Raw genomic sequence first — 26525 nt, forward strand, 5'->3', positions numbered from 1 at the left:
CCGTTCGGAATGGGCGGAAACCAAAAATCAGAGCAGGGAAAAACAAAAAACAATTTTTGTAAGGAAGTTTTAATTGAGGACTGAGTTGGCTTCATGGGGCAAACAGCATGATGTCGAAAAGGCACAGAAGCAGTCGACGGCGTAAGTAATTGGAATGCCGAAGTATCCATCAAGCTAGAAAAAAAAAAAAAAAAACTGGCTGGCGATTACTGTGCGAAATTTGAGTGCAGCGCAAAGTGCAGCCTTCCCGGCGACAGAGCCACGGAGCACAGCTGATGCGTCGGCGTAGCGCACCTCTGGATTCTGGCATCGGCGGCGCCGAATTTCTGTTCGGGCAGCACTTCCTTCGTCTCAGGAAGTGATCGCGTCATCAGCGAACGCACGACGGCGCGCCTTGCTCTGGCGTCATCTCGTAGCGCGTCACCCCCGCGTAGCATATGTCTCGCACGAGCTCGGCACACCGTAACTTTCTTCCTCCGCTTTCCTGCTCTTCGGTGTCCTGTTCTCGGTTACAAGGCCGACGGCGAAGTACGATGCAAAACCACAGGAGACCTGCGCTCTAAAAAAAAAAAAAAAAAGAAAGAAAAAGCCTCAGGTAGCTCTCAGTAGACAGCTACCCGAGGCTTCTAGAGGAGGTGTGGAAAGAGCTAGGTTACTTCCAGAAATTATACTTTCTCGAAGTAACCTCTCTCCACACCTCCTCTTCACTCTGCCATCCCTGTGCTGTTCTATCACTCGCTCTGTTGACAGACCGACACAGCTTTCTACTATTTGTAACATGCACGACTAGAGTTCACCTTTGCTGTGTTGCACAACTGGAGGCCCATGAAATACCACCTGCGGTTTTCCTTGCCATAATGTAAGCATGAAGAGGGACCAGTGATGTTTAGAACCATGAATTCGCTGCATAAAGGTATGCTGCTGGATGTTTCATCTCTGGCTTACTGCAGGCCACCCAAATGCCAATAAATCGGCGAGGCTTAGTTGTTGCACGTGGCGTAACATTTTGCGGAAATAAAGTGCTAAGTGCTCACAATGTTCACCTACAAGAGCAATCATTTGATGGGTGCTTTAAAGCATGTTACATAAGTATAGTGGCTGAAACAACAAGTTTAGCCCGTTATTGCTGCAGGCATGCTACTGAGTGTGAGCAACACGCCCAGAGCCGGTACTGTTCAAAAAGGTTGCTGACGAGTCCTTCATCATGGTCCTCAACAAGCGTGATGCCTGCACGCATTTTTGTTCAACCTTTTTTTATACTCACATTCACTTTACTCGGTTTTTTTTTTTTACAGGTAACATTTAAAGCGACTGGAACTTCATGCGGGAAAAACCCCTAATTGCAGAGTTTACACAACCAACTCTCATTAAATAAACCTTGAATACTTGATTAAATCACTCGATTTTGCGGAATACAAAGCTACGTAGTACTTGTTTGAACTTTGGTCAATTCCACTTTCTCCCCTTAATTCAACCAAACCGTGGAACTCCTGCCCAGACAAAACTTGCCGAATTGACTGTAGAGATCTTTCCCATGGGAACCATTGCAGGTAAGTTGAAAAAGATGCTTGCAATGTTGTTTTTTTGTTGTTTTTTTTTAGGAGATATTTAACACCACTTAGAAAAAATGTCAGTGGCAGTTAAATTTATGGCTTGAAACAAATAGAGTTCCACTTGCTTTTTGTGAAATGTGAGCGACCAAAGAGATTCCACTTGATTTCAACTTGATGACAACAGCAAGCTACCTGATTTTCTTAATGACTTGTACACAGTTTTTGTAAATGCCAACAGCAAGTGTAAAGCTGATTCGTCACTATCAATGAAAATGAGTTCATTTACCTAGAATCAAGGCATGCTTAGACAAGGCATGTCCCATTGTCCCTGAAGAAGAAAGTGTATGACAGTTGCATCTTACCGGTACTCACCTACGGGGCAGAAACTTGGAGGCTCACTGAAAGGGTTCAACTTAAATTGAGGACGACTCAGCGAGCAATGGAACGGAAGATGATAGGTGTAACATTAAGGGACAAGAAGAGAGCGGAGTGGGTCAGGGAACAAACGCGTGTTAAGGACATATTAGTAGAAATAAAGAAGAAATGGGTGTGGGCAGGGCATGTAATGCAAAGGCAAGATAACCGTTGCAAGATAATGAAAGCAAGGCGGCCATTAAGGGTAACAGAGTGGATCCCTAGAGAAGGCAAGCATGGCAGGGTGCGGCATAAAGTTAGGTGGGCAGATGAGGTCAAGAAGTTTGTGGGGATAAATTGGTCGCAGTTAGCACAGGACCGGGATAATTGGAGATCTATGGGAGAGGCCTTTGCCCTGCAGTGGGCATAGGCAGGCTGCTGCTGCTGCTGCTGATGATGATGAAGGCATTTGGCAAGAAATGAAACACCCTTAATTACAACAGAGCCAAAGCAGTCACTCATGACCTTCCACAACTTCGTCTCATTTCTTTATTTATTGCATGTGCCAATGAACAACACGTGCCGAGGTGACAGTACAAATAAATGAGAATTAAACACGCAATAGGAACACAGTCCAAAATTTCACTGGGTGTGGTTTTTAAAAACCTACATGACTAACATATCTAACAGCGTGGCCTGTGAAGGACTTCCTAAACAAAGCAGCCAGTGGAGGAAATGAAACCAGGGTGCAGTACACATAAGGGAACATTTTCTTCTTTCAACATGAGGCAGCAATGCTAACTTGTCAGTAATTCCCACAGCGTCACAGCTGCCATTGCTTGTTGAGCATGCACAACGCAACGGGCACTACAGGTCACTTCGGCCATTTGGGGTGGGACCTGAACCCCGTGTCTCACCAATAAAGTTTTCTCTCTCTCTCTCTCTCTCTCTCGCCACAGGACGTGCGAGTGTGGGGGTTTACGTCACAAAAGGTTGATAGATTGATTGATTTTAGGGTTTAACGCGCCGACGCAACGCAGGCGATGAGGCGCGCCGTAGTGGAGGGCTCCGGATTAATTTTAGCCACCTGGGGATCTTTAACGTGCGCCGAAATCTCGTACACACGGGTGTTTTTGCCTTTCGCCTCCATCAGAAAACGTCACAAAAGGTTGATTATCCAGTCGATGCCGAGCCTACATCATTGTCACTGTCCACCAACTTGTTCTAGAGGCAACACATTGGTCAAAAAAAAAGAACGAAAATCATGTCTGAGCAATTGAAGAGCGCACGCTGAATTATCGTGCCAATTTCGGGCAAAAAAATTCGAGACATTTCGCAAACTTTGTCAAAAAAGCTACTCTGGCATGGGCAAAATCGTTACAAAAACTTGTGTGATTTTTTTATTTCAGTCTTACTGTTTCAAAGTTGGGCAGACCAAGTGAACATCCCCTGCACCATGATTCCTTGCTTCCCGTTTTTATCAAAGCCCCAACTGCCCATTTAAGTCCTCCCTTTTTCCAAAATCCCTCCCCTCAAACAACTGACACCTGGTGGGACGTCCGTCAAGCCTAATTTTTACTTTTTAATATGAGAGGACTAGATGTGCCATAACTGAAAAAGCCACGACTCTGAAGCTTCCCGAGTTAAACAATACAAAGCCACTAAGAAATACAAGTGCTCATCTCCGTTCCAAAGCAACGCCAGACACGGTGGACCTGAGCTCAGCGACCAATGGAGACACTCATTACTCTTTCTTCCTCGTGTTTCTTGTTTCTTTTTCAGTCTTTCTTCCACCTCATTCAGCTGTCTCTACTCACTGCCGGCAAACGCGTTCAACCCACTGATCTTGTACCACAACTGCATTCACCAATAAAAGAAGTCTGATTTTTGCTTTTTTTTTTTTACAAATGGTGGCGCTGTTGTTTATTATGAGCTGTTTGTTGCTTGAACCTTCCAACGTTCAAGCTATTAGTTCAAGCTATTAGTTCAAGCTATTCCAACGTCGTGCCTTTGGCCCCACCCAAACCCACTTCCTAAGTTCTGCTCGAGCGTGGACCCTTTGAGGACACATTTGAGAACTAGACACGAGGACACACTCGAAAAGTAAAACAGACTCATCACTGCAACGAAACAAACTGAAGCCCTCAAAGTAAGGATCAAGAACTTTAGGCCTAACACACACACAAAATAAAATTTCAAGGTTTTATGTGCAAGCTTTGAGGGCTGTTACTAAGTCCTGAAGGCGATAGAATCCCCCTAATTCGGAGCCCTCAACTACGGCACGCCTCATCGCCTGTGTAGCGTTGGTGCGTTAAACCTCAATCAATCAATCAATCAATCAACCAATCAATCGTTAGAATTCCCCGTGGTTCAGATGATTTCTCTTGAACTGGAAGGTCACCTGGAGTCGTGAACGCCGTCTCAGTTTCAAACCCACTCACTTCTGCATTTCGTGCACTCAACACCTTGCTCAGAGAATGGTCAAATTAATAAGCCAAATCAAATCAAATTAGTCAAATCAATCAAATCAAATTAATCGGCAACAGCATGCAGGATTTCATGAGGTTACACTCAGCTCATTTTGGTTACGGGAGCTCAAGCAATGGAATAATAAAAAAATTATTGCGATGAACGCACTGGCTGCTACGTGAAACTGGCTGTACTCAGGCCTCTACGCAAATACCCGCACATAACTGTTTGGCATATCTTGCAACATGCTCGAATGTAGAATATTGAACGCTCTTACTGAGCATACCGGGTAAGAACTATGATAAATAACACGCTCACAAAAATTCTCAAAACTACAATTTCCGTGACAACTTAAAAAAAAAAACAATGAAGAAGTTGGTATACATCAAAAACTGGATGACATTAAATAAAATACCATATGCATGCTTCGTAGACAATTTATGAATACACCCCCCCACACTCCACAAAAAAATCAGGGCACAGCCGTTTTTCAGAAAAAAAAAAAAAATCACCGTTGTGTCCACGGCATACGGAAAAGCAGTACAGCAGACTCCGGTTAAGACGATCTCGAAGGGACTGTAAAAATGTGTTCGTATCATCAGAAATGCACTTTACGCAGAGGTTTTTTGAACTGTGGACGTTAAATGAGAAAAAAATGTTGTTTGTCTTAACCATAGTTCTTGTTCTTCGTCTTGACCGAGTTCGTCTTAATCAGAGTCTACTGTACTCCAATTTTAAATGGCACATTATAGGCTGATACCCTTCGAGAAAGCACGGTTCACTACTAATGGTGACCACCGATCCTACTAATCTGACCACCAGTTCACTACTAATGGTGACCACCACATGATGTAGCGACCCTTGTCAATGACCAATTTCATAATTATGGCCAGCACAAGATTAATGGACAAGCACACGAAACCACAAAATTCACCCAGTTTTAAAACCAAACCTGGTGTGAAAAAGTTGCTCTGACATTCAGCGTCAGCTTACAGTGTCCTCACAGAAGCAAAACCAATGTGGTTTTTCTGAGGAGCTCTAGTGCGATAAAGACTTACCTACATCGGATAGGAAGCCCATACTGTGATATAATTGTAACTCAACTGAAACAGTCGAACATTGTATTACCGGAGTGCTCTGCTAATGCCGAGTCACAGTGCCATTTAAAGCATAAAATTGATTGTCTCCACCCTGGACCAATGACACTGAGACTATTACTTGGGCCGTGGCCCTCTCCCTCTGCTCAACGCAAAGCCCTGCCTGCGCTATTTGACTTTCTCCAGGACATTGGTGTGTCTACGACATTGTAGTCTTACCATCATTTTAAGAAACTTTTAACTCAATGCTCTGAAGCAGGGCTGTACTTTTTTTTCTCTTCTGCTACTCTTCTTAACTACACCTACTAGTATCTTTTTCCCCTGTCCTCCTTTCCCTGCAGAGTAGCATGTCGGCCAACCTTTCTGCGTTGTTCTCTCTCTCAAGCCTCCTATACCTCATTGCTACGCAGGACACTCCAACAATGGGCAGGAGTGCTGAAGTGTTAGCCAGGACTAAAAACACAGTTTGTAGTGTGTTAACTGCACGATAGCATTGAAGTAACATGATCAAGCAGAAGTATAGGTCCCCCTTCATTTGCCCACTCGTGCTTCTTGGCGCTGGCTTAGCTTGGCGCCTGCCAATCGCTCGAACAAGATTCTGTGATACAATAGAGATATCGGCGGAAAGTAGCTGGGGAGAGTCACCACTGCCTCATCTGTTTTCCCAAGTACCTCGACTATTTGTTTGAAGTTTTCAATGAAGCTGGTGCCATTGCTATTGGAACAAAAGCAGACTCTTTAATGAATCAAACTTGTAATGTGCCTTTGTGGCCCTCTAATAAGTGACAGCTGTTGCCATCAGTGGTGTTTTTGCATTGATGGAAATGAATGCAAATATAACGCATTCAGGGATATAAAGCAAATTAATGTAAATGAATGCAGGGGCGAACTTAATCTTGCGCTTCAAGTATTCCTTCAGGCCTCACAACTTGCCCAACCAAAACTGACAAACACAAGGCACATGGGGGGGGGCACACACTTTGATTACTAACACAACGCAGAGGGAAGAGTGTCAGCTGTTAAAATTCCCACAACACAATTTTGCCCCGGGAAAAGCTGCAGTAGTATTCCTGAAAAATGGTCTGTGTGTCCAATCCGAACCTGAAAAGTTACAAAGTTGAGTTTTTGTACAACGACACTAGAACATAAACAGAAGAATGGGGGGAGCAGATATGTTCGACCGTTGGGTTCTGCTTTTCTAAAGCAGCCTAACAAACAACAACATTCGTACCCTACAACAACGTTAACACACCATTGCTAGAGCCATTGACACAACAGTCACGATGTATGCATATTAAAACTGGTTGTCTTTGCTTACACCCAGATGAATTTGAATGTCAAACTTGAGCAGGTAATGATTAACTTAAAAAGAAAATATAATTGGTTCTCGCTTCTCAAAACGAACACATGTTGAATATTGGTGAAGTTTAGCTTGGTAAACCGCCCGCAAGGTCCGCCAAAAACGACTCTCCGAGTTTAGCGCCCTGCAATGGCCCTCTTTAAAATGACACAGGCTTGCAAAAGCAAGCCCAACATACGACGCACAGTTGTGTAGAAAAGTATAAAGCTGCAGGCGAAACAACACTTCCACGGCTTCGCCACTTTTGGCAAGTCAAACTGCCTTCATACAAAAAAACCCGACGATCACCGCTTCAACTTGTTCCCTCGGTGTGAACACTGTCGCTGGCTGAAGTTTTCAACTTTTCACAAACACACGCACACACACACATCCAACGCCGGTGGGTGCAGTCCAGTTCGTTCCCAAATGAGCACAATATCAGCGTATGCTGGAAGATTGGGTCCGTTTTAGTGATATGTTCCAACACAGTCAGTCGATATACACCAGTTGCGAAACTCGCCATAGGCCCCATGTATTAAAAAAAATAATAATAAATAAAGCCGTTCCACTCAATGTGAAACTGTCGGAGTGATTCGCCATAATGGGCTGTAGCGCCGTTATCCGCTCACTGCTACCACTCAAAGCAATTCAAACTTCCCGCCTTCGCAGTGCTCACGCGTCCCTTGCCTGAAACAGCGCCAGCAGGAGTTCTGTTCTTTCTGTGCTTGCTTTTCCTCCCGCACATGCCGGCGTTGCACTGCCACTTTTTTTCGCTCGCTATCGCAAAAACTAACTCATCGTGCGTTCCTAACTAAATGAACACGGTTGCTGCCAGTTAATTACGTATATTTTGCGCCAAATGTACCTACAGTTTTTTGGGTTTTTTTTTTTTGCGCTATACAATGGCGAGATGCAAGGCAAGCGCCAGCGTTTCAAGAGTTTCGAACGGTTATGACTATTTAAACTGCTAGGTTTTCGAAGCCTCTGCGGGACGCCCTACAACGGAACACCGGGCTCCACTTGGGTCCGTTATCTCGCGGCACTGCCTGATTCCGGCAGTCGTTTGACATCAACCGTCTCAGCGAGCCCCTAAAGTGCTCTGCACTTAAAATTGCTTCGCAGTAGGCCTCGCTGCACTGGAAGCAAACAAGGGCAAGTTGAGTGGCCTGTCATCAGTCGCCAGAAAGTTGAAGCACCGTCGAAACTCAATGTAACCAAACCTGACCCTACAAATTTCCCGATCCAACAAACAAATTCGGATTACCCCACAGCTGCCTACATGGTTCAATGCTTCTACGAAACTCGAGCTAACGAAATGGATTCAGCACCACTCTTATTTAACGAAGTATTTTGAGAAACAGACACATATAAAAAAAAGCAATTTCAAATGTGTTTTGTCAAAATGCCACCAAGATTATTGCACCACGTTAAAAAAAAAAAAACGAGGCATCTAGTTTCATTTTTACAGAGCTCTACGAGATAAACTCAGCAGTCCTGGTTTCCAGCCAGTGATACTAGATGGCGCCAACAGTGGTGAGGGTGGCGTTTGCTTGACATCTCGTGCGACAGGGGGCATTGAAGGTCTCCACGCGGCGCTTTATCCCAGCACCGGCGCATTCGCTCGGATCTTTCTTCTTTGTTTCTGCTTTACTCGTATCGCATACGAGGTCGGTTTTCCTGTTTAACTGATCTGCACCGCGAAGAAATGGAGTCCCTTAATTAAGTCCTAACCCTCGACAAAAAAGCGGAAATAATTCATGCCGTCACAGGCTTCACTGGCAAAACTCACAGGCTCTTTTTACAAGGAAATAAATTCGTTTCCCCAAGAACCCCTGGCATTTTATTGCTATCGTTTTTACCGGCGACTTTTAGGCCATTGCTAAATTATCAGCAGGCGAGTTCTGCTGCAATTGCAATGTCATGGTAGCTGCTGCAATACACCTCCCTTTAGACATTGATTTTATGGTATAAACTGCTTCAAAAAACAGTCCCGATTTTACAAAATTTTCGATTTAACAAAATAATTCGTGGTCCCCGGCGACTTCGTTAGATCAGGTTTTAACTGTGGTACTAAGGTGCTTGCGGTTGCTGCCATAGGCCACAAAAGAAAAACCGCAAGAACAGAGGTAAACGTTACCTAATTTAAAGTCCCCTCATTTGGAAAGCAAGCCTTACTTCATTAAATTAAGTTGTGTTACGTAGTGCTGTGCCAATACCCTTGCCCCTAAGCTTCAACAAAGCAGGGGCGCTCGCTCGGCCCTGATTCCAAAGTGTAGCTTCGCAACTGGTGTATGCTGACGAAGTCTTGATGCTCCAATCACGCTGCTTCTTTGTTCGCTCCTGCCTGTCCTGCTAGACACACATCAAAGCCTGGTGTCCTCAGGACACCAAAAGCGAGAGCATTGGGAGGGAGTAATGGTCCTTTCAAAACATCATCATCATCGCCGTGGTCGTCATCGTCCACCAAAGACGCCCTTAACAATACGTTGCCGACGCTGGAAACTCCTGCACACAAATCGATGCAATGCCCTCAGAGGCAGAAGGGAAGAATCTTTCCAAACGGAGGCCAACAAGGCTTCCAGTCTCTCTGAGTGCAAAATAGGCAGCCGCTTCTTTCCATCTTCTTGCCATTGCTGCCACAGCCCTTCGTGTATAAAAAAGGGTAGCACGATATGTGGTTGAAATGTCCGGGGGTGATCACACCGGTTTTGTTCCGCACTCACAGGGTCTCCTCCAAAGCTGCCTCGAGAAGGTACTCCCAGAAACGAGGGGAGGTGGAGCTGCTTCTGTTCCCCGGCGTAGAGCACTCGCGCTACGCTAGTTGCTCTTGCTCACGTCCGAGGTTGACTCCTCTCCAAACCACGAAAGGAAAATGGAAGGCCGCACTTCCAGGGCTGCTGCTGCTTGTGAGGGCTGCTCCTGAGCTGTCTCCCTGGCCCTCGAAGTCGAAGCACTGTGTTCCTCTGAAGTCAGCTGCAGAAGGTCACCTCCGACACGGTCACCTCCTGTGGAGCAGAGACAGCGCTGTCAGTCTCAAAAAACGACACCGTACAACGTGCTTCAATGGCCGGACTCAGGTGTTTGCGTAGCGCAGTGACTCCCAACCACAAATGTGCCGAAGACTTTTTTCTTCACATGCAAAAGTGATGATGGAGCCAAAAGAGCCTTGCAACAGTACCTCGTGCACTAGCTTTTACAAATAACTTTCAGTTTGGTTAGCCCAAATTCAGATAGCCAAAGAGAGAGAGAGAGAGGTGCATTTTTTCATGCCTCTTCCTATATTTGATGCTCGAGCAAGCAACAATGCCCATTAAACATGTATGTCAGTAGTCCACTTGTTGAATTAAACCAATGGATCGCTACCAGTTTTATGTCACTTGAACGGCTATGTTAAAGTGTTGGCACCTTTGTGCTATCATAACAATAACATTTCTGGTTTTCCTGTCACAGATACAGGTCGCACGTGTCCTCGTTTAAAATTATTCACATTTACGAAAAAAAAAAAGTATGGTGCAATACTTGCAACGTTGGAGGCCTAAAACGTGCTTTTTAGTGCCCAAAAAACCGGGCTCTACTGATTACCAGTTCAAAAACGGAATAAAGACGCCTTCAAAGCACCTCCCAGGCAATGTTCTCCTGTGCCACATGTTCCGCACTGCACCTTCCACACTCCAATCATTATGGGGGCCCACCTGGCTGCAGCTGCTGCTAGCTGTGCCCACGTTCCTCCAGACGCCTCAGCCGCTCTGCCATCAGCTTCCGGGCATACTCATACAGCTGCACATCTAGGTGGTTCAGCCTGGGGAAGGGGGGGGGGGGGGGGGGGGAGGAAGAGGGAAATATAGGGAGAGAGGGAGGGAAAGACGAGAGAGATAAAGGAGAGAGAGAATACATATCAGTACCAGTGGTGGCCAAAATTCAATTCCCTTGCTTCAATTCCTTTTTAAATCCAGTTACAAATGTTGATGCTTTCAAAACTGGTGTGAATGAACTGCAATTTGGCTCTTCGATTACATTCAAACCCGATTATATCGAACTTGCAAAAAAACATCACAAAGATCGCCATCCATTCAGCGTAAAGATGCCTGATGTGTGCTTTGAATGGTCTAGTATTCAATAAAACATCAAGAGGCTGCATGGTCTCTAGAATAAAACATCAAGAGTCGCCACCACCAACCATTCTTGAATAAATGCAGAAATGCAACTATTATACATCAAAGAGGTAAAAGTTGGAAACAGTTTGCATTAAAGGGACGCTGAAGTGAATTTGTCAAGCTCCCGTTTTTGCTTGCACTACGTAGACTGGCTCAAATTAGCACACTTTTCATCGTTTATCCGGTTGACAAATCGGTAATTATTTTACAAAGCGCGAAAGAAGAAAAACTACCATGCGCGGTTTGAGGCGGCCGCACCAACTAAGCTGTGACGTTGGGAGGAGGGGGCACCGTGATTGGACGATGCCCAAGGTTAGCAATCAAACAAGTTGCGGTTTCGGTTCTGTAAAACAACATGTTTGACATCCGATGGCGCCGTTGGATGGGCATTCTCAATATCCCAGTAATCGTAGTACTGCACTTCTGCCATGGTGTCGGCTGTAAAATGCATAAGATAAGCCTCCCAGGACGGCTTGGAATCGTAGCATTCACTAGCCGAGGCCTATGCAGTGCTTGAACGCCCTCTGCGTCCCCGCAGACGCACAAATGCATGCGCTTTTCCCCCATATTTGGAGCTTGCCTCACTCATGCCTGTATCGTAAAAAGCGTGTTCGCACCAGGCCAAGGGTCTGTTGATTCTGGCCTGTGCCCACTGCCCGCAAGCAGTCGGTGCTATGGCAACAGCACGCCAACGAGAACTCGCTAGCGTGCCAGTTCCAGGCTGCGCGAGTTCTGCGGACTAGTTCGTGGAGCAGTGAACGTTGCGGCCCAAAAAAAGGTGAACTCAGTATAGAAAACATCGGCGAAAAACGAAAAAGTTACCTTATAAAAAAAAAAAAAAACTTGTACCTGCGGGAATTCGAACTTGTGAGGGGCAAAACAGTTGTGATGATATACCTAGCGCTCCAGACCACACGGCCACGGGCGAGAGCGCTGCCGACAGTGGAAATATAACGTATATAATGTACAACCAGCTTACAGTTTTATTTAGTTTTAGTATTCCAAGCAACTTAGGTGACTATTTGTTGTATTGCGGTCGTGCAGTAAGCGTCCCCCGAGTTTCCACAATAGCTCACGTCTAGCAATTGCATTTCTTAGACAGAAAAGCGTTCGCAGATGCACAGTCGTGCTGCTGACCGCTGTGCTTGTTCACCCAGCGCAAAAAAGTGCTTCCCGCACCCTAGTTTACGCTGTACGGTAAAAATATCAGTTGATTTTATTTCCTTAGTACCTATATTGAATTTGCTGACTCCTCTACCCCTTCAAGAGGTCTTATTTTTTCCTACTGGCGTACCAGTCAGCGAAGCGTCACATGTGCGCTTGTGCAGTGCTTGTGTGAAGCGACCTTGACTTGGAGCTAGATACAGAGTACAAACTAATGAAGTAAAGAAAGGCACATTCTTCCATTCGCAAACGTGTTGTGGCTTAGTTTCAACTGATCGAGCGAATTGCCATGACCCGTCAGTGGCCGGCGGACTAAACGTTGGGACGACTGACTCGGTCGCGGAAGGTCGGCGAGCCGTGCAGTAGCGCAGCCAATTGCCAGCTCCTCTCCTGCTGACGTCACACGAAAACGCCAAAGAAAATGGGCGAGAGTGCAGAGAGGAGGACAGCATTTTCGAATTGATTTTTCTACTAAAATTCGCGTAAACGCGCTCAGAGTGGTCGAAACAGGGCCTAGGGACTCCGGACTACAATTGGCGCTCGTAATCCCGCATTGTTTACAAATCACTTCAGTGTCCCTTTAAATTAGGCATCTAAAAATAGACCAGTGTGGTGGTGAAAGCCACCATCTCATTTCAAACAAAATCGAACTCGAACCTATTGTCATCATAGTATGGAATGGTGTTTTCATGGTGCTTTTGAGTATATTACTCTTGAATGGCGCTTTTCGTCTGTGGAAAACTCAAGCTGACTTGCCCAATATTTTTTCTCAGGTTGGTATATTGTTGAGCTGTGTGTGAAAAATGAGCAGTACCAGTGGGACAAGAGTGGCTTAGTTGCTACTGGTGCTCTAGGGGATGCACAGCACATCGCGCATTGCCGTGAAGCTGTGCCGGGGGAAATACCTTGCATATAATCCGCACCTCTACTTTACCGCTGAAGTTTTGCATTTTTGGTGCGGGCTATGTGCGCGAAAATACGATATGTGAAAAACGAATGCCGGATTGCTTCTTGGGGAGTCCACGGTGAGTTTGAGATTGACAATGGAAGAACCCCACAAAAGAAACCCCGGGCCATCTCCACTAACATGAAACATGGGGAGGGGCGAAGCATGCAGTGTATAAGTGTATTCTTGGCGCCTTGGCCTTTTTGCCAACGGAGATGAAACCGTTGGGAGTAGAGGGTATCAGCTTTGCTGCAAAAGTCTCATCTTCGAAGCCTGAAGCTCATTAGCGTGAGGCGCAAACGAGTGTCTTGGTGTTTTTTCAGTACGTGTTACATTCAAGCACGAAGTATTAAAGAATTTCGCGGTGTTTTAGTACTGTGACTACATGAGACGACGATTAGGACGACGACGACAGGAGATGCCAACAGTTGCCCCAGCCCCTAAGGGGCTCTGCCCCTAACAGAACTCAAAAGTGGGTCCGCCAAAGCTCCTCTTTACCCGCCAAGTAGCTTCGCTCTAAAACGTTCAGCCAGAGGAGGCAAAGAAGCGCACGACCCCCACTGACCTGCGCACGGCCTCCAGGTCGTTGGGGGGCACGCGCCCCTGGGCAGCGGCGCTGCGCGTCTCGTTGAGCTGCTCGAAGGGCCGCAGGAAGCGCAGGCCGAAGGTGGCCTCGAACAGGCGCTGCGACCGCTGCTGCTCCTCGGTGAGGCCGAAGAAGGCCGTGCGCCGCAGGTTCTCCCGGGCGCTGGCCAGCAGCAGCAGGTCCCGCTGCCGGTCCCCGATGCCCGACCGGTTGTAGCAGCCCACCAGGGTCAGGTCGGCCAGCATGCGCGTCTGCCGGTTCACCGCCAGGTTCCACGGGCAGCCCAGGAACTCCTGCACGAGGCACACCACGCACAGTGGCTCAGTGGTGGCTAAGGCGTTGTGCTGCCGAGCCCGAAGACACGGCGGGTGCGATGCTCCGTTGCAAGATGGGTACAGGCCCGGTACTTCCAGTGTGAAGCGCAACGTTAACTTATGGGGGGACACTGGTTTTAAAACAACTTCTTTTAATTGTCAAGTAAATTTGGCGAAACTTGTTCGTCTTGCTGCTTTTTTCCAACTGATTTCGAATGTACCATCATTTTCTGCTGTACGCAACCATCACGACAGTTTAAGTCCACGATTGCAGCCGATTTGCTTCTTCTTCACTGCCGCAACGACCTTTACTCCATCTTTGCTGCTGTAACCAACGTTACTAGAATAAGCTCAGTTTTGGAGCTCCGCATCCCCGCCAGCGGAGGAGGGTGGGCCGAACGGCGGTCGCGAGAACTAGCGGCGCTGCAGTCAAGTCTTGCGCTACTCCCGGCACGTCGTCTGCTTCGGCGGCGGCCGCCGCTGCAGCCGACCGCGCCGGGCCGCCGCGCAGTCGTACCGCGGCAGCTTTCGAGTACTGCTATTGCTGAACATAAACATCTATCATCTTTCCAGTCGACAAGCTTAAACGCCTTCGTCCTTCTAGTCGATGTTACCGCATCACATTTGTGCACTGTCTAAGTGGAAATGCGTTGGGTCGCCTGTATGCACTGACCTGCACGCACAGTTCATTGGCTAGCTAAAAATCGACGGTCGGCCTATATATTAACTGTCTACATTGCGTTTAACTTCATGTATGGTAGTTTCTAAGCCAATTACCATTTTCAGCGTAGTTTTTATAACTACTGCGCCGTCTTACCTCGACCAAAAACGACCCAATGAGTTTGTGAAAGCAGTGTCTTTATAAGTGCTTTTATCTCCACGCGGCAAGAGGGCAGTTTTTGTGAATCTTGTCGGTGCAACGTTCTGTTAACCAGCTTACGATGTAGAGTTCCTATGCTCAACTTTTATATCCGCTGGGCTGGTTCAACCTCATCTCGCCTTTGTGCACTCTGTAGTGCATACGAGCATGAGATCACCACAGATGAAAGTTCGCTTTACAGTTCTTACGCTCAGTTCATCTGTGACAAACGCACTCGAATTTTGTGAGTTCACATTAAAGCTTGAATCCGCAATTTAAAGGTCCTCAAGGTACGCCTGAATTCACAAGGGTCTTTGACCGCCATTTTGATGTCTTGAACTCAAGAAATCCGTTGGGCTGGTCATACAAGACACCTCTCTGAAAGGCAAATCAGGCTTCAATGAGGGCTTTTTTTTTAAGGCTGAATTATACATAACATGACACAAGGATGCACAAGAAAAACCAGTGTTTGAGGGCCTCAAGAACACTGTATTTGCAGGACTCCTTATATGTAGGCACGGTGTCAGCACCTTTTGATGTGTTTGTGGCGACGGGAAGCTGCCGAAATCACTCACGCTAAAGATGACTCAATACCACATCGAAACATTTTTTGGTTGCGTAAAAGGAAAGGGTGGCTGAAACAACAGATTACTGCCTCCCAAAGCAGCTGCTTACAGAATTACATATGTGCCATACGCGATTACATATGAGCGAATACGCATTCAGCCGTTCACGGTGTAAGGCATATTCGCTCGAAACGTTCCAGAAGAGAGGCACACGGAGGAAGCAACAAACGGTACACGAATTTTATTCACCCCAGGGTTTACACAATTTCAAAAGAAAGAAGTCACACAAGATAAAAGAGTAACCAACTAAAAAAACTGCCTGATTTCTCACAACGTAGGCTATGAGGCGCACGTATAGAAAACGCACGCTCTTAAAAACCGCAAGAAATACGAAGGCATACTAGCTAGCCAGCTTCCTTCAATTCTGGTTCTTATCTGTCGTTTGCAGATTTTACAAAATAATAGACTTTGCTGTGATCATACACTGTTGTGCGTGCAAGTTTTTCCGTTTATTTCAGTCGGAATGGGCTGAACGTGATTCTTGAATACACGTTGGCGATCTTCTTCGACAAAACTTAAATGTGATTGTCGAATGCACCGCAGTTCAATAGATGAGGCTCCAACTCAGCAAGTAATATTTGTTCAAACAATACTGTCAACACCTCGACTATTGGCGCTCACTATTTGGATATAACGGCTGCATTAAACGTGTAGAACATTAACCCTTGTATTAAACCTGTAGAACACTAAACCCCTTTTCCATGACGTGGCGCAATTTCAAGAAGTATTTTGATGGTGCCACGAGACCACCGTTTGTTTTCGCAGCAATGACTTCTGGCAGCTCAGTGGACATCAGTGTAGTGCAGTATTCATTGCGGGATGTGCCTCGATATACTTTCCGTGCCCCAAATACTGCTGTATATGGCACTACTGCACTGAGAACAAGCGAAAGGCTTGTGTGGAAGTCGACCCGCTGGGTTTTACGGTGATCATCATTAAGTACCTGCAACAGCGATGATCTTCTTAACGAGGCGAAAGCTGTTGGCGTTTCAATGAGGTTTTCACCTGAGAGACAGAGATCAGTCACAATATGGCGAGAGGAGTTTCCAGTATCTGATGATGCAACTTCTGTTCTAATAAAAAGACGCTTGTAGGCAGCTGTAAATTGACAAGCAGTAGGGCTGTTGTTTTAGCAGCCCTTTCCTTTTTACGCAACCAAAAAATGTTTCGATGTGGTATTGAGACATCTTGAGCGTGAGCGAATTCGGCAGCTTCCCGTCGCCACAAACCCATCAAAAGGTGCTGACACCGTGCATACATATAAGGAGTCCTGCAAATACAGTGTTCTTGAGGCCCTCAAACACTGATTTATTGTGCATCCTTGTGTCATGTTATGTACAATTCAGCCTTTTAAAAAAAAAGTCTCCATTGAAGCCTGATTCCCCTTTCGGAGAGGTGTTTTGTATGACCAGCTGAATGGATTTCTTGAGTTCAAGACATCAAAATGGCGGTCAAAGATCCTTGTGAATTCAGGCGTACCATGAGCACCTTTAAATTGCGGATTCAAGCTTTAATGTGAACTCACAAAATTCGAGTGCGTTTGTCACAGATGAACTGAGCGTAAGAACTGTAAAGTGAACTTTCATCTTTGGTGATCTAGTGCGCGTATGCACTACAGAGTACAGAAAGGCGAGATGAGGTGGGACCAGCCCGGCAGAATATAAAAGTTGAGCATAGGAACTCTACATCGGAAGCTGGTTAACGGGACCTTGCACCGACGAGATTCACAAAAACTGCCCTCTTGCCGCGTGGAGATAAAATCACTTATAAAGGCACTGCTTTCACAAACTCGTTGGGTAGTTTTTGGTCGAGGTAAGAAGGCGCAGTAGTTATAAAAACTACGCTGAAAAGGGTAATTGGCTTAGAAACTACCGTACATGAGGTTAAACGCAATGTAGACAGTTACAATATATACCGACCGTCGATTTTTAGCTAGCCAATGAGCTGTGCGTGCAGGTCAGTGCATACAGGCGACCCAACGCATTTCCACTTAGACAGTGCACAAATGTGATGCGGTAACATCGACTAGAAGGACGAAGGCGTTTAAGCTTGTCGACTGGAAAGATGATAGATGTTTATGTTCAGCAATAGCAGTACTCGAAAGCTGCCGCGGTACGACTGCGCGACGGCCCAGCGCGGTCGGCTGCAGCGGCGGCCGCCGAAGCAGACGACGTGCTGGGAGTAGCGCAAGACTTGACTGTAGCGCCGCTAGTTCTCGCGACCACCACGCGGACCGCCTTTCCGGCGGAGCTTTGAAACTGAGTTATTCTAGTAACGTTGGCTGTAACGGTGAAGAAGCACATTGAAGAAGCAGAACGAACGAACGAATGGAATGCACACATTTAAACTAGGCACCCGCAGGTGCAACGTGTACCTCTGTGTCGAGCACGTGGCATGATTCCTCTCCCCCACTGTCACAGCCGAGTGAGTGAGCCATTTGACTCTCGGGTACTTCATTGTGCGCGTTCTAAAGTAGAGGCTCTACATAGAGTTTTTGCGACTTCTGTGTGGGGGTCTGAATGGAAACCTATGCATAGGGACTATTTGTTTCTTCCATTAGTGTCTGGGGATGCTGGGCTGATGCATTTGTTTGTACACCAGCTTGTGTCTCGGTTTTTCGTCTATAAAGTAACGCATCGTCCACTTTTGCTAAACGTTATTCAACAGCGAATACGTTTTCATTTAGCGTTTTTGCTTTTCTCCGCAGGTGAAGTTAGTACGAAACCGCCATGGGGCTTTTTAAAGGAGGTGGTCGACACCTTTCATTTCCTTACTGCGAGGTTTTCCCGGCAATATCTGTTTACTCTTTCCAGGAAGGCCTTGACAAACACTTCATTAGAGGGTCCAATCCCAGTGCTGGTTTATCGCCAGCCTTACACTGGCCACCATAATGACAGTGTTATGAAGCGTGTCAATTGTACGTGTCTTCCGCCAAATGAAAAAACGTTTTTCTTTTTAAGCTCCATACATCAACACTCCCAGTGAGAACATGGTTGCGTGGAAAAGAAATGTCTACTCATTGGTCCGACAATTACCGCTTATGTAATCACCCTGAAACCATTGACCATTGTTTTGTGCCAGGATGCGGTGTTTTTCTGGGATGTCTTGCAACGGACTTTTAAAAAGGACATGGACATTACCCCTTATACAATTCGGTTCTTGCCTTTTCAAGATGCTACAGGAGTGCCCTATGATATATTTGTTGTGATGGGGTTGTACAGCTCGTGAAAGTGCCGCATGACTGACAGGCATGCGTTCCAGAAAACCCCTCGCCCAACAAAGCCCATTTTTCGGGAGCAGGCTGCGCTGGTGCGTAGTATTTATGCAGCGCAAAGTGACCCACGAAAATGGCTGCATCTGTTGGACGCGTGCGTCTGCTTGCCGGCGTTTTGACGGACGGCTTATTTTAGCTGCAGTGATGTGCCTCTTCTTGGATGACTGATAGCTTTTGTAGGCCGTAATAATTGCAGTTTTCCATGCGGTAAAGAAAAAAAAAACAGTCGTAGCCGAGTGACCCCAACTCCGTTGATCTGCCAGACACAGATTTGAATCCTGCCGGCGCCGCTGATTTCTTTTCTTTATACTGTTATACTGAGTTTTGTGAAACGCTGAAATTAACGAATTGCTTAACAGCTTCGCTGTAAAAAAAGAGAATGGCCATGCGACCCACTAGCTCATTTCCCGCACTAGAACCTATGACGTATCATGGGCAGCTGTGCAACTGGCTGAGGCCGGCAAACGCAAATGCAAGTAAGGCAGGGCTTATAAGCTTGCACAACGAGTTGTTTGTGCTTAAAAGGACCCAGAAAAGCTTTATGAAGCTGGCAATCAAATGCATTCAGGTGGTAGAACACATAACGGGGGATTTTTGAGCCAAGTGTGAGCCCCATACGTTGTACGGATAATTCGTAAAAAATTTTTGAAGATGGCCTTTCTCAGCCGATGAGCGCGACGCCGCAGCGAGCCGACCGGCTGACGCAACGGCGGTCGCGGCTGACGCAACGGCGAGGCGCCCCCTGATTCGCCCGATCGTCGGCCGCCGGCAACGTCACTTCCATTGACTTCCTGCTGCTCTTCCTCCTTCCTGCGCAATCCCGAGGCAAGCGGGTCCGCAGCGATTGACGAGTGCCTAGGCGCAGGAATGTAGCTAGTGCAGAACGGAATTCGAGCGCCGCGATGTCACATGGCTATTCCCAGTGTTTCCAGCTGCTTTGAAAGCAGCAGAGAGGGAGGAGGAATCGATCGGCCAGGGGGGAGAGGTTCATTTAATTGCTTCTGGCGCAGCTAATACTGAATGTGGATCAATAATTCCAACGGCATTGCATCGCTATATTGGTGCTACGTGACAATACAAGCCTTTTATAACTTTTACAAAAGGCTTTTCTGGGTCCCTTTAAATTCAGTGCCTATTCATTTTATAGTAGTAAGAATGGTGGGGTAAACAATGGAAGTTGCAAAAGTACACATAAACATAGAAGCACCAGTGCATACTACTGGTGGTACTGCGCACACTATGCTTGTTATAGCTGCACAGCACTGCGGCACTTTGGGGTTGTCTCAGACGACACTGGCCGATTAGCTTAACTCTTTAGCGACCGCAGAAAAATGGCCGATTTTGCTTCCACAAAACTTTTTTTTCTCTTGAGGTACTGGACACATTTAGCATTGCTATTCACGAAATTGTAGCCTATAGATTTCACTTTCAAACCCACAACAGCAGTTTTATGAAAGGTGGAGTTACTGAGAGTTTATCGGTCAACGGAACAAAAAAAAATGTGGAAAAAACGTATATACAAAACACAAATAGTCGATTTTACTGAGCCTAAAAAATGTAGGAATTCTAATATATATGAGATGTTTCTGCGTTCCTAAGCTATGATTCAATGTATACATCAACGCTGTACACCAAGTTCTGGATTTTTGCGGGCCCACCAACCTAACGGCCGTGACGGCTGTGCCACTCCGCAAAGCCACTCGGAAGTCAGTTGGTCGCTCTAAAATGTGCATCCAAGCATGCTTGTACAATTGTGTTCTCGCACAAAATCCTTATCACTGCAGCCGTAAAAAACAAGAAAAAAAGATTAGCGCTCTTGAAAAGCAGCGTGCGTTGCTCCAGAGCGCTAATTTTACACGAGCGCCAGGCTATCTTGAAGGTGATAACGCGATACGGCACAGAGTATTTGGCAAAACATCCCTGCCACACGCTGTCCAGAGCCTACACATGAAAGTAATACCGCAGCCACCAAATATTAGGCATGTTTTGTTTATAAATACAACGCGAAGTCAAAAACGAACCTTCCCTGGCAGTACTTGCCGAAGGCTGTACTGCCAGGGAAGGTTCGTTTTTGAATGTCTTCACGAGAACTAAAATCTAAAGAATCCACATCGCTGCTGGAGTCGTCACCGCTGCTGGGGCAAAAAAAATATCCCAGGCCATCTCCACTAACGTGAAACCTGGGGAGGGGCCAAGCATGCAGTGTATAAGTGTATTCTTGGCGCCTTGGCGTTTTTGCCAACGGAGATGAAACCGTTTGGGGGTAGAGGTATACAGCTGTGCTGTAAAAGTCTCTTTTGAAGCACGAAGTGCTCCAGCGCGAGGTGTAAACGAGGGTCCCGGTGTTTTTTTAGTATGCGTTACGTTCTAGCGCAAGGCATAAACAAGTTTCCTGGTGTTTTAGTACTGTGACTACATCAGATGACGATTACGGCAACGACAGGAGACGCCAACAGCCCCAACCCCCCAGGGACTTCGCCCCTATCTCATCTGTCTGGCCGCAAGAACAGGTGCCTCACCTGGAAGGTGACGTCGCGCCAGTCGGAGCCATTGAAGCAGGGGGGCAGCTCCTGTGCGGTGGGTGCCCGGCCGCCGCACAGGTGCCGCGATCCCCGCCAAGTGGCCCCCCGCTGCACGTGACGGAACTCGCTCAGGAAGCGCGCCACGGGCTCCCGTAACAGCGTAACGTAGAAGTACCTGCGTATAAGAAGACGTTTGCACCTGAAGACCGCCGTGCCTGCGATCGGACCCTTGAATTGATACGAATATTGCGTCGCATCACAGGACGCAGCAGCTAAGGGTGAGGAACGGTCGAGATCTTTCTCATTCTGCTTCAGCTTCTCTCGCATCAAAACAGAAAGCTGGGAGAGTTCGTTTATGTTCACGTTTGAAAAGGAATAAAAAAGACACAAATTAGACAAACAAGGCACAACTCAGCTGTCTGTTTAGCCCTCAAACTTTGTCCATGTCCTTTTTGTGTCTTTTTAAACGTGATCTCACGTCAATAGGACCCTTTGAATACGATGTTCAACACGACGTTGTGACGCACCAATTTCGGTTATCAATATTTCGAGCAGGTGCAAAGGAGATTTCATGTTCACCACTTCGTATTTGTGAATAATATTAGTTTTGAGAAAATGTCTGCCCTGCCTGTTCTCTTTCTTAGCCCTGCGAGCAGATTCAAACTTGTCCACGTGTACCTTGGGTTGCACAACAGGTGGACAAGATGAATTAGCGCAGAAAGTTGGGCAAGTTGGTAATGAGATAAGCGGGGCACGTTTTCTAGCGCAAAAAAGACAGAAACTTAGAGAAGAATACGGACTAGAAGATTACGAACTAGCGTTTATCCCATCCGTATTCTTCTTTAGGTTTCCATTCTTTTGCGCTAGAACACATGCCCTGGATAAGATGAACCACTAATAGAAGACACTGGATGAGCAACATTCCTTTCCAACCTCCCTCTGCGTACAGTTAGTGTCCACGGAAGCACAGAAGACCCTAATGCATCAACCGCCTATCCGCCTTGGCTCATTGGAGAACAGTGTGAAACGCAAAAAAGGTGGGGAAAAACTAAAACAGTCAAAGCACTCACTACAAGTTCGGAGGTAGAATTTGGCAACTTTTACAAGCACCCCACTTGGCACGTGCCCTTCACATGCACACATGAAGTTTTAAGACCCAACTAAAGTCAACAAAAACCAGGACAAACCAGATACGAGGCTAAAAAAGTTCTGGCTCCACCTACGTCTGCTCTCCTTTGTCAGCAAGCCCTTTGGTGGCCGACCCACCGAGCCAAAAACATGCCAATAATTAAAATAAAATTCCGGTGCATGCCATTACACAAGCCAAACAGAAAATTTCTCTATCCTTTTCGTATCTGACGGCCGAAACAAAACAATAATGCAAGTGGTGGAATCGAGCAGTGAGGAACACAGCTGTAACACACCTTCATTCTGCAGCGCATGGTCCTATTGCAGCATCTGTTCAAATCGATGGGGCAATGGCCTCATCTTTCAAACAAAAGGAGCCGTGGCACGTCTGCTTATCTGCCAGACGTCTACATGAACGTACAGACCTTGTTAAAAGTTTCTGGGCAGCACAAAAGCTTTCTTAGCCACGAAGTATTGAAAGTAAGAACCTGCCATTCAAGTGTGTTCCAATGATTTTTCAGCAGTAAGCAAGGAAGGTGCTTTCACCAGCTTCCTGGAATCCTCGCTGAACATGTATGCTTATACTTTCAATTTTTTGTGGCCTATTAACTCTTGGCATGGTCTAGATACTTGACAAGAATCCTGCAGCCCTCCATCTAACGGCAATGATGGTTGAACACGAATTTTCCTCGTTACGGGTTCTATGCTTGTCGCCTGAGCTCGGACTTTCACTCACAGATGGCTTGGACTTTGACTCGCATGCAGTTTGGACTTTTGATCGCAGCGGCTTTGAATTTGACCCTCCCCCATTTTACTTCGCACTAAGAAAGCCTTGTGTTCAACCACCGTTATCGTTAGACGGAGGGGTGCATTATTTTTCAGTCTAATTTCGCACGTTCACGCACCCCTCTCCAAATCCAAACTGCCTTGGGCGTGCTGGGATGGTGCAGTCAGATAGACATCGGCTTCAAAGCGCAAGGAGCCCAAGTTCGGTTCAGACCACGGAAGGAATGTGTCCCATTCACATCACCCATGATCATCACCATCGTCAGAAAAAGTTGGCTTTCCTGCAGTGCATTTTTGGTGCGACATACGCCATCAGTGAGACGCATTTCTAAAAAAACTTGATGGGTTCAATGTGTCAAAGCTACACCTCGGACATGAGGCATGCCATAGTGGAGGGTCCCGGATTAATCTTGGACACCTGGGGATCTTCAACAAGCAACAGAGTCTCGACCGGCGTTTTTGCTTTTTGCCTCCATCAGAAAAGTGGCCACCGCGGCCCTGATCGAACCCGTGTCCCCATTCTTGCCAGCACAACGCCTTAGACACTGAGCCACCACGGCGAGTACAGTAGATTTCTAATACCCCTGTCACACGGCAGATCTAATGACATTTGGAGCAAATGTCATTTGCTCTAAATGTCATCAATTCGGCGCTACACGAGAATACCGAATGACGTTTGAGGGGAATTACATTTAGCAGCTAACAGGTTCTGGAGCTCATTCAGCAGCCAAACGAGTAGCCTCGACAGCAGTGGCGTGTTAGTATAAAAAAAAGTCCAGTAATAAACCAAAGAATACTGTTCTAAAAACTGTTAGTAAGCTTATATTTTCCCCTTCATGTTGTTTTTCAAATAAAGAAAGACAAACAAGTACTAACAAAAAAGAAAATCTCGTCCCCAATGCGCGCACTACCGTTATACGGACTTGCTTGGCTTGTGATGTCTGCTGATGTCACCCAAAACCGGTCATTTCCTTTTTTCTATTTTTAAAAAATAATCCCTTGTTATGTTTTAAAAAAATATTATGTATGAAGACATTGTAGACGCACTTGAAATATAATTTTTCAGTTTTGCAAGCTCGCTAATCGTTACCGCTATCACTCTGAAATGATATTTTTTTCGCCGTGTACACCCGCACGGCCAAACCAAATGTCATAAGAGCTAATGTCGTTCACTTTGAATGACATTAGGTTTGCCGTGTGACAGGGGTATAAAACATTTGAGCTGGTCCCGAATGTCTGTGCCTACAGTGCGGATAGCCATCATCCACCTTGTACCGTTCCGCCTATTTTTAAAGTGATAGCTCTGAGGTTCACAGGGGGGTACAAAAATTTGGTGGGGCAGCAAGCAGACCATGTGGTTGCTGTCCATGCACTACACATGCGCCTCCAAAAACAGTGCGAGGGAGCCTAAATGGCACAAAGCAAGCGCGACAAGTTTTGGGCACAGTTTCCACGGCAACCACAACAGGTGCATGCAGACCAGCAGAGAAAAACACGGCGCCACAAAGTCGCAATGCGACTGGTTCCAAGACAAGGCGGGTCATCACAGTGGCATACCTTAAAGGGAACCCAATGGGTTCAGCACCACTGAGGTATCAAGATTCGGTCGGGTGAACTGCCACAGGATGGCAGGCAGCTGTTGCAGGCATCGAGTAACAGCAACAAACTGCAGTTCTTTGCCTGTTCTTTTTTTTTGGCACAAATGTCTCGTCAATGTGTTGGCTAGGTTCACAGCAGCCTTCTGTTGTTGCCCTAGACCTTGATCACCATTCCTAACTGAAGTCCCTAGATGCAATGCAATGACAAGAAGTCCCTAAATGCAATGCACCCTGAAGACGCAAACACGGGGCCAACAGCTTTAGCCACCCCAGCAAAACCTGATGCAAATGCACCTGTAAAGGACATTCCATGGCACCTCTGAATTTTGCACTGCCAAAAGCAACTTTGGCCTCACAAAGCACCAAACACACAATTGCTGTGCCTTCAGGTTCAATGAGCTGAAGCGCACCCACCGCAGATTATGTTGCACGCTTGCTTCCAGCAAAAGATCTCTCCGCACATACATCACGAAGTGTACCTAACCCGCCTTATCCCGTAAATTAGGAGAGTCTTTTGCGCCCCCGAATAACAGCGAAGGCATACGACATCGGTTTAACGCTTACATAAGATTGCTTTTTCTGTTTCTGCCTAGTTTTTCTTTGCTTCTGCTGCGCTTCGATGCCGGTGTCGCGCGATTTCGGCACACATGAGGTCGATTCCGCCAACACGGCGTTTCCTGCTCGCAAAACGGACTCCCGCCGCAGCTAGCACCCCCACAAGTGCCCCGCGGACGGCTCGGCTCACCGGCGCTTGGCGGGCGTCTTCTCTGCGCGGTCCATGGCGCCGTCGACACAGGCCGTGAGCTCGGTCCAGTCGGCGTGCAGACCGCACTTCCAGCCGGTCGAGTAGCGGCTGAAGAGCCAGGCGCGCTGGCCGCTGCCGTCGCCGCTGGGCGGCCGGGCGCAGCGGCAGCGCTTGCGGCCGCGCAGGCACTGACACGGCTGCTCGAGGTCCAGGTCGCGCACCAAGTGACGGCCGAACACGGTGCCGCCGGTCTTCTGGATGTGCAGGAACACCATGACGTCCGACCCGCGCATGTCAAACTCGAAGTCGTCGCGCAGCATGTCCTCGAACGACAGCTTGCTGGGTCGGCCTTCGCGCGTCACGTAGCGCGGCGGCCCCAGGCCCACGGGGGCCCCGCCGCCGACGGCGACGCCGGACAGCCTCCCTCCGACGGGCAGCCGCGGGTAGAGGTAGACGACCGCGAGGACCACGAAGGCGGCGAGCGCGCACAGGAGGGCCAGGCAGCGGGCCATGCCAGCGCCGCGTTCATCGCCGCGGTACGTTCCGAGCACGGAGCGCAAGCCCCCGCGGTGACAAAAGGCGGCAGCGTGCGGCACGGGCAGGGCGTGCCCAGCGTACGGCAAACGCGGAGAGACGGAGCGGCTGTGTCCGCGATCGACGACAGCCCGGCTGTCCCTATCCGCACGCCTCGCGCGGATTATTTTTAGGACTGTCCGCACGCCTCGCGCGGATAATTTTTAAAACTGTCCGCACGCCTCGCGCGGATAATTTTCAAAACTGTCCGCACGCCTCGCGCGGATAACTTTTAAAATTGTCCGCACGCCTCGAGCCCGAATGCAGTGCCGTGTGCCAAGTTTCTTTTTCTTTGAGTTATTATGTTTCTTCCGCTCTCAACTTGGATGCTATCCGCGTGTTACGTTGTTGTGGCCGGTTACTTAACCCAAGTGCAGCGTCGGTCTGCTAACGCTCGGCTTCACGCTGCGTGCTGTCCTGAGCCAGCTCACGGGTGAA

At 47.3% G+C, this 26525-nt stretch overlaps 1 protein-coding gene across 1 annotated transcript; it reads right to left on the minus strand.

The window, feature by feature from the left end:
• Nucleotides 1-2906: 2906 nt before the first annotated feature.
• Nucleotides 2907-26525, minus strand: Hs6st (heparan sulfate 6-O-sulfotransferase). The gene is made up of 5 exons (XM_077698000.1): nt 25515-26525; nt 21255-21432; nt 13642-13955; nt 10505-10611; nt 2907-9817 (listed from the first exon to the last, which is right to left on the minus strand). Exons 1-4 carry the CDS (start codon nt 26024-26026, stop codon nt 10521-10523), a joined length of 1095 nt encoding a protein of 364 aa, XP_077554126.1. The 5' UTR covers nt 26027-26525; the 3' UTR covers nt 2907-9817; nt 10505-10520.

This window comes from Haemaphysalis longicornis, unplaced genomic scaffold, assembly GCF_048455015.1.
Source record: "Haemaphysalis longicornis isolate Haplotype H1 unplaced genomic scaffold, Haemaphysalis longicornis Haplotype H1 scaffold_2, whole genome shotgun sequence".
NCBI lineage: Eukaryota > Metazoa > Arthropoda > Arachnida > Ixodida > Ixodidae > Haemaphysalis > Haemaphysalis longicornis.

What these genes read in the sequence shown, in the direction of transcription:
- Hs6st (XM_077698000.1), bottom strand. Translation starts at nt 26,026, where the DNA reads ATGGCCCGCTGCCTGGCCCTCCTGTGCGCGCTCGCCGCCTTCGTGGTC. An exon ending in GGCGCGACGTCACCTTCCAG is followed by an intron (nt 13,956 to 21,254) that starts GTGAGGCACCTG and finishes TGCCTCGTGCAG; the next exon opens with GAGTTCCTGGGCTGCCCGTG. An exon ending in GACCTGGAGGCCGTGCGCAG is followed by an intron (nt 10,612 to 13,641) that starts GTCAGTGGGGGT and finishes CCCCTTCCCCAG; the next exon opens with GCTGAACCACCTAGATGTGC.